This window comes from Protomyctophum bolini (genome assembly GCF_963924005.1).
Source record: "Protomyctophum bolini genome assembly, chromosome: 16".
NCBI classification, from domain to species: domain Eukaryota; kingdom Metazoa; phylum Chordata; class Actinopteri; order Myctophiformes; family Myctophidae; genus Protomyctophum; species Protomyctophum bolini.
In genome coordinates, this window is record NC_137877.1 from 7,416,124 (window position 1) to 7,424,573 (window position 8,450).

At 42.8% G+C, this 8,450-nt stretch overlaps 1 protein-coding gene across 1 annotated transcript in view; it reads left to right on the top strand.

The window, feature by feature from the left end:
• The window catches only part of cmss1 (cms1 ribosomal small subunit homolog), a 41,446-nt gene extending 33,048 nt beyond the window's left edge, over positions 1-8,398 (top strand). Inside the window, exons 2-10 of the mRNA XM_080785553.1 lie at positions 1,287-1,426; positions 2,572-2,643; positions 2,843-2,981; positions 3,394-3,453; positions 3,581-3,683; positions 5,660-5,720; positions 5,881-5,968; positions 7,718-7,806; positions 8,038-8,398. Of these exons, the coding sequence (XP_080641679.1) occupies positions 1,287-1,426; positions 2,572-2,643; positions 2,843-2,981; positions 3,394-3,453; positions 3,581-3,683; positions 5,660-5,720; positions 5,881-5,968; positions 7,718-7,806; positions 8,038-8,124 (839 nt within the window). The 3' untranslated portion in view covers positions 8,125-8,398. The remainder of the gene's footprint in view (positions 1-1,286; positions 1,427-2,571; positions 2,644-2,842; positions 2,982-3,393; positions 3,454-3,580; positions 3,684-5,659; positions 5,721-5,880; positions 5,969-7,717; positions 7,807-8,037) is intronic.
• The last annotated feature ends 52 nt before the right edge of the window (positions 8,399-8,450 follow it).

Genomic DNA, 8,450 nt, shown 5'->3' on the forward strand with positions numbered 1-8,450 from the left:
TGATAGTGTTAAGTAGATGGACAGGAACAGGGGGGAGAGAGACGAGAAGTGACGCGTAGAAAACTGAATCTTGAATCCGACACACGCTGCATCGCAGCCTAGGTGCCCCGGACCGCAAGGCCAGCAATGACACAGCTTGGTTGATAAAGTCCAGCACTTCCACATCTATATGGGCACGTACTTTTAGAACTTCGGGTGTCACTGCATTCTCCCTACAGCTCTTGTCACATTTGGTAGCCATGGCCCTCTGGTACTCAACCACGGTGTGTGGTCCGTCATATGTACTGTATATGGGAAGGTGGTGGAAGACCGGAGCCATCTGGGGGGCCATCTTCCCCATCATCTCATTCTCTCATCTCTCGTTGTTATCCGATATAAATAAAGTTCTATTCTTAAGTATTATTTTTTTTATCGCAGATGTTGCGTGTGGTTTGTAACTCAAACGATACACTTTGTTAACCTTTCCAAAATACATTTATTTACCAATTACAATTACATTTTAACCCATTTTGGGCGGGAACCCCTTTCGGTGTTTTAAACATTATGTTGTAATTTAGCCATAGGAAAATAGCAGATCTACAAGCTCATAGTGTGCCACCAAGTGGCGCGCTACTAGCTTTTAGGTCTGCTATTTTAGCAAAATCGTAAAAATGTGGCGCAAATCTTTGAATACATTTTCTTTCAAAGTGAATGTTTTTAATATAAAAGTGCTAGTCATTAGTGCTAGTCAAAAAGTGAGACGGATGTTCTCCACCTGTGCGATCTATTTCTATTTAATTTGGATATCATGCACAGTAAGGACAGTCAATAAGGACACGGTGTAAAAACCAAAATATTTATAGTCCTCTCACACTGGCATTTGTCCCTTTTTTTTTTTTTTATCAAAGCCAAGGTATTTATGAGCTAGCGGTCTCCTGTGCCCTCTATCGCCGCACCGGTAGTTAAAAGTGGGGAAGAACAGGAGGGTAAAGATAACTAGATGCTCATGCTTGTTTCAGTGACTGCTATATTGGTGTCCACTTGTCCTACTTTGTCCATGTTAGTGTGCACTATGCACAGGAATATACCTAATGATATAAGTCATTTCCAAGCATTAGCACATTGGCCTCAGTAAAACAGACTGAACTTCTCTTAAATGACTATATCTCCTCAATGTCAGTGAATGTATATTGTCTCTCTAGTTCAGTTGGAACCAAATGACAGGTTCTGTTCATTTCGACGTTGTCTTAGCAGCACCTCCAGGGTTTGACTGGTTGAGTGATGCTCAATTGTCTTCTTTTTTTCAGATGTGTCTGAGAAAGAGGAGGAGAACGACGAACAGACACAATCCACAGAAATCCCCCAGAAGAAATCGACAAAAAAGAGGAAGAGTGTAACGGAAAATCCAGACGACGCCCGGAAGAAAAAGAAAAAACCTGAACTGAAGGTACAGTGTGGTAGTGTTATGTTGTGTTGCATTGTAGTGAATTTGAAAACTGATGTGGCAGTACCTTTTTGTGTATAGAGCACCGAAGTCTGACGTCACTTTCAGTAGAGGGCGTCAGTCCCCAGGTTCATGTATTTGTTTAGTTGCATTGAAATCCCCATTGAGGCGATTTTAGATCGCCTCATATAACAACTGTGTTTGAAAAATAAACATGTCACCCCGCCGCTTCACTCATATGGATATGAAGAACTGACTGAGAGAAAACGCTAATGTTACTGCTGCTGAATTAGTTACATTTTCGCTAGAAGCAGACTGTATCATATATGAGTGACTGACGGTTGCAAACGATACAGAGACACCTCCCTAACAATAACGCCGAGACAGCTTGTTTATTTTTGGACCACAACGTAAACGATATTAAGATCACCCCATGTTATTCTCCATAGAGAAATTACTTCCGCGAACCAGGGGAATCGTCGGGATGAGCGAGTTACGTCAGGACTTCGGTGCTCTATTCAGCAAATGTTGGACTAGCACTGTATTTAAAAAAGAAAAAAACTCCCCCTGGAGAAAATAATATTTATGTCCCAACCCTATTCATTCTGTACTCTATACTTCTATATCGCTCTACCTATCAGAGAGAAAGCATTAAATCCCTGCCTGTCATGGCCCTCTCACCAGTACCACAGCAAACCCAAAACCAGCATACTAGTCCTTACCCGTTCAAATATATGAGCACCAAATGATGTACAGTGTGGGTAATGCGATTGAATAGATCATATTGTTGATTGTATGTATTTCTGAGGTGTAATCAGTCTGGTCTCAGAGGCACTTGCTCGTTGGGCAAGTTGTACAGAACAGACGCCTTTGGAAATGTAGGCCCCTCCCACTGATTTTGCTAACAATTTCAATGTCGAGTCACCTCTGTGATCCTGTGTAATTCATTTGGAGGGGATTTATCCCCCCAAAATCATGTTTTTGCAACAATCGTTTAAGGTTCGGAAGCCTATTACGGCCGAACGATACTGTAGCAGTAGTTCTACGCGTCACCAGGCTTTTCTATCAGCTGTGGATCAACAAATAAGACACATATTTGGTTACATTGAATTTATCCTAAAACATGTCCTCTTACCTGGTTGTCACAGAAAGCTGTGACGGAGAAGAATGAAGAGAAGAATGAAGATGACAAGTCAACAAAAAACCCCAAAAAGAGGAAGGTGAGAGTGAAGAACATGCAGTGACACTTGTTGATGTTGGAAAGTGGCAAAAATAATACAAAACGCCCTGACACTGTCTTCACTTGCTTCACTTTTCTCTCTTTGTTTGTGTATACTCCACCAACAAAGATGTCACAAAGATGTTTGTATTGACCAACACTGGTCTAAAGGTCTCGTGAATATTATATGTTCTGTTCAGAGGAAGAAGAAGACCATCACAGATGTCCTAGCCTCCTCTGAGCCCAAACCAGGCGGTCCGGCAGACCTGCAGAACCTTGTTGTAAATTACTTCTCGGACAAGCGCTCCGTTATTGAACAGGAAGAGCTCGCGCTGCCGGGTGAGTCCCTGTTGACCTGGAAGTGACTGTTAGCACTGCGTGTGTCGGGGCCAGGGTCTCCCTGTTGATTTATTATTTTATTATTTACATACATTCACCCATGACAAACTTTTATTTATTATACACTCACAATGTGTCATGTTATGCACTTTATGCTCTTCTCTGCTCTCTACCTTTTAACCCATTTAGGCCTGACCTCAATTTTTTTTTTTTAAGTCTTCTAAATCCTCCAGTTTTCTGAAATAAATATTTTCGCGATTTTTCAAAAATAGCAAGCTCATAGCGCGCCACTCGGTGGTTTATCTGTGCACGCCACTGTTGTAATGTGATGTGACGACATTGATTGTGATTCTGGAAGCTGCATGCTGCCCTGCTGACTCAACATCTCTCTGTCTATCCTGTTGTCTTCCAGACTCCAGTTTCCTGACCAGTAATGACTTGTCACACACTCTGTCTTCCTATTTGAAAGAAAGTGAGTTTGGGTAAAAAAAAAGCTTCCAATGGCAATTCCAGTCTGTTATCATGACAAATGTAGTTCTTATTTAAATAAAATAAGTGAGTTTCGAGTTTAATTCTATTCTATCTGTCTTGTACACTAGTTTGTCCCAAATGGGCGAAGGTCCAAAAGCAGCACACGGAGAAGTGTTCTGTGGTTCTGCTTATCGTCTGCAGCTCTGCGCTCCGCACTATTGAGCTCATCAAGTGAGTCACACACCAGTGATGTCTGTTCCATTGTTCTCTGCTTCATAACCGTCATTTTTGCATTCTCTGCCAGACGGGGGAGATATTGCACATTTAGCCCTGTATGTATGTATGTGTGTGTCTTTCTATCTGCCCCGCAGCTAATCTCGCAAACTACTACTAGACGAATCAGCGTCTTATTAATTATGCACACAGCCATCAGACCAGGAATCTCAATTCCTGGATATTTGAAAATGTCTAATATTAATACTCGCATAAGCAATGATCCCTCCAGGCTATGTTACTGGCCAGCCGGGCACAAGTTATAGAGGATCTACACTAGTACTACTAGCCAATTAACCCATTCTGACCTGAGATCAGATTCATACAAGGTTTCCACTGGACACACACTGGTCTGATGAACCCATTCTGACCTGAGATCAGATTCTAAAAATGTCAGTCGTTCTTCGAATCTTTCAAAAATAGCAGACCTACAAGCTCGTAGCGCGCCACTCGGTGGCGCGATATGAGCTTGTAGATCTGCTATTTTTCAATAGGTAAAGCATAACATGATGCTAACACCAAAATGGGTGCCCGGTCAGAATGGGTTAAACTACAAGGCTCCTGTCCCTCTGATTCAATGGAATGTGCAGTACCGGTTCTAGTCAATAGGCTCTGTGCATTACTGTGGTGTCAAAGCTTCCAGAAGGTGGCCCTACTCGTGTCCTGTTCCGTAAAAAACATTCCTGAGCTTCATTTCAGTCATAGCTGGAAGGGGAACTCTCCCAAGCTCTGCATCTCCTCTAGCATGGATTTTAGAAAAATCGCACTGCAAGACCTGTTCACTGTATTTGGCGCGCCATCAAACCCTGTACAATTCACGACTCAAAATGTAGATACACAAACTTGAATATAATTATCCAGGAAATCTCCAAAATCACCTTCTCAGTGTATTTTTTGGTATTTTATAACCATTGATATGATGTGTATTTTTTAGGCTTTTCTATGCCTTTTATTGATAGGACAGTAGACTGTAATACTGTAATTACGTTGCAATGCTTAATATAATTATGTAACTCCCAGTACAGTCTATGTAAAGCACATTGTTATTAGTCCCCCCAGCAGTCCTCCGGGTCTTCTGTCAGGCATTACAAATATCTTGCCTGAAGCATGCACCATAATGCCCGGGAAGACCAGACTTGGTACAAGGTTACTATCTAATCATGGTGGTGTGTGTCACATACCAAAAGTAGGCCATTGAGACCTTAAAAAAAGCCCTGTCACAAGAACTGCTTTGTTCAGTAGGCGGACTGGGGATTTTGCCCTGCAATTGATCTAATTCACAGCTGATATTTTGATGCAGCTGCAGTAGGTTCGGTCATGAATGATGTTATTTGTGGATGTTGTATGGCATGGCATACAATGCATGCTATGGGGAGACATCATTCGGAGACATACTACTATGCCACATTAAATTAACTGTGCAGCAGCTCTCCATTCTGGCACAGTAACACTTCGTTTGAAATGCACGCACCCACATTAATGCTATTACCTTCACCTGTGTTTACCTGTCTGCTATGAAAAAGGCTTTGGATTTGACTGAGAGCCTGCCATCACGCAAACTCCAGCTTTTCACCAGAGCATGTCTGAAATAAGTGTCAGAGCTGAAATGTAAATATGAATTAAATGCTTAAACATGTAGCTAGGTGTAATGTTAGAGACCACAGAAGTGAACCTTTCACGCCTGTTTTCTCAACTCGCTATTTTCTGCAAGACATTACTCTATAAACCATAATATCTCCAAAACTGGTGGGTCAAACTGAACAACCAATATGTCAATTTGAAGCTATGATTCCCTGCTTTCATATGACATGAAATACGAAAATTCAAAAGAATCCAGTGGCAGTCCCTCAGTCTAATTTGGTCACATTTGTTGCAAAGATGCTATACAAGTAATGTGTATTATTTTTACCTGGTTTATTTTGTGTAATCACCAGGCAGCTGACTACCTTCAAGGGCGACGCCAAAGTGCTGAAGCTGTTTGCGAAACACATCAAGGTAGCAGAGCTGATGGAGACCCTATCTGTGTGTGCTGTGTCTGCATCTACTGGACCAGGTGATAGTACAGTATACAGTAGATTCTACTGTATACTGTATACTATGCTTGAATGAAGAATGACCAGTCTTGTTTGTGTGTCTTGTGCCTTGTCGTTTACAGGTAGAGGAACAAGTGAAGCTTCTGCAGAAGGGCATCACACACATCGGAGTGGGGACGCCTGCCAGGATCTGCTCTCTCATTGACAGAGGTACACCATGTGGACACGGAATTACCAATATCTACATGCCTTCTAAATCAGTAGTTCTCAATTCTTTTTTCGAGGACCCCCGAATTGATATTGGCCGCGGTCCATGACCCCTATCTGAAAATGTTCTGTGCCAGGGACCCCCCCCCCCCCCCTTGATTTAACGTATCGTCGCTGTCTGGAGGATACCACTTAACAATAATTGTTAACGCCATTGTTGTTTTGAAAATATTGAACCAATGAAAAGTATCATAAGCCGCCTCAGAAAGAACCTCTCGACTCCATTGCATCCTCAAGCTACTTCTATAAAAGCAACTAACTCCAGCCCCTCTATGCTGCATGCCACAGGGCTGCTGCAGTCGGACTGTCTTTAAAAGCAACTAACTCCAGCCCCTCTATGCTGCACGCCACAGGGCTGCTGCAGTCGGACTGTCTATAAAAGCAACTAACTCCAGCCCCTCTATGCTGCACGCCACAGGGCTGCTGCAGTCGGACTGTGTATAAAAGCAACTAACTCCAAGATAGACAGACTTTGGCGAGGCAGGTTTTTTTTTCCCACCGTAGTCTGTTATTAAAAGCAACTGCAGTGTACCAGTTTATGAAACTTAGCACTGGTGCTAATATTATGAAAACAATTCAATCTATTTCTAAAATCTACTGTATATATGTTTTCTGGGGAGAGCAATGTGACAAGAAATGAGTTCATACAGCATTTCTATCGTTGGTTTACTGAAACTGCAACTGTGTCTCTCCACGAATTCCTCTTTGCAGAAGTTAAGATTTATAGTCCTGCTTATTATTGTAAGCCTATATATACGTACAGTAAGCGGTGTCATCGGTCGCATTGCGATGCATTGTGTGAGCTCATCCATTGTCAGCTGTTCTTATCAATGACGGATAATGAAGGAGAAAACCACTCGCTACTTGAGCTGGATTCGGGTAAAGTGGTGTTAATTGTATGATACATGCAAGTAACTGACAATATACAAAGTCAGAAGAATACCAACTTTAAAAATATAATGTTTTCTTCATTTTCTTTAAAAAAAGAAATGTTGGCATCGGAGCTGCGAGCTGTGCAACCTCTCCTTTCTATTTTAAAGTGTGTCTCCCGTGGTCAGCACCTCCCTACTCTTGGTGTACGCTCCTACCTTTGTGTTTGCTTTTTTTTTCATTTAGCTGAAAATTTTACATTTTGGACATCAGAGATATACTTGCTTGGTTTCTCCCAATAAATCATTAATCCTGTTATATCTAAAATGACATAGGGGGCACGGTGGCACAGTCTGTAGTGCTGTCGCCTCACAGCTAGAAGGTCCTGGGTTCGATTCCCGCGTTGGGCACTGGGGGCGTGTTCTCTCCTCCGTGTGTCATCAGTGCCCATACCCGAGGCGGGGTTGGCGAAAGGTCCTTTCTGTGTGGAGTTTGCATGTTCTCCCCGTGTCCCCTAGGATAGGTACCCTCACAAAAAACATGCAGTAATCCTGGTATCTAAACTACCTCCCGGGGTGCCTGATGGAGGGGAAAGGAACTGGTCAGAATAACGTGTTCCTTCCACGCGCTACGTCCGGCCGGGGAAACTCTCTCAATGAGATAATTGACACTGGGTGAAACAATGGGTTGCAAAATTGTGTGGAGAAAAAAGAATGACACGGGTGCTTTCCCGGTTTTTAAAAATGGCATGTACTGTATATTCTCTGACCTCTCTGGCTCTCTCTCTCTCTATCTATCTCTCTCTCTATCTCTCTCTCTCAGAGGGGTTGAACGTGCAGACTCTACGCTACCTGGTTCTGGACTGGAACTGGAGGGACCAGAAGCTCCGTAGGATGGTGGATGTTGCCGAGGTGAGTTAGTGCCCCCTGCTGGCTTTAAATGGACACTGACGTGAGCGTTGACTCACTCTGTGTTACTCTGAGATGATAAATGTTTGGCTGACACATCTTTTGGGGGGGTGGGGACTCAATCAGAGAGGTAATTGAATTAAATGCCATTACCAAACGAATAAAACTTTCCCCTTTTATATTTCAAAGGTGGTTCTGTGTTGTGCATATACAATCTGTCCTTGTCTCCTCCAGGTGAAAGTGGACTTACTGAAGCTCCTGGAAACGGGCGGTCTTGTGAGCAGATCTAGAGGTGGCCAAGTCAAAATTGGTCTCTTCTGAGGACAAAAAAAGATTCCTGGTGTTGATATTCCACACAGTCACTGATTTACTGACTGTACAGCTGGCCCCATTATACATTTTTCATAAGTCGTTGAGTGACTTATGGCCCGCAGGCAGGCACCATCCTGTTTGTTTTTCTTTTGTCTCAGTGTGAAACTTGTGTTGTGCTTTTACTATTTTTCAGAGAACCAATGTGGACCGTGTGACGTTGTTTACTCAGTATTGTCATCCAACATGATCTCCCAGTGTGATGGGTTGAATAAACTGACTCTGAATGAAACCAGCATCCCTCCGTTTGTTTACTTTGACCAAGGGATGTCCCTCCC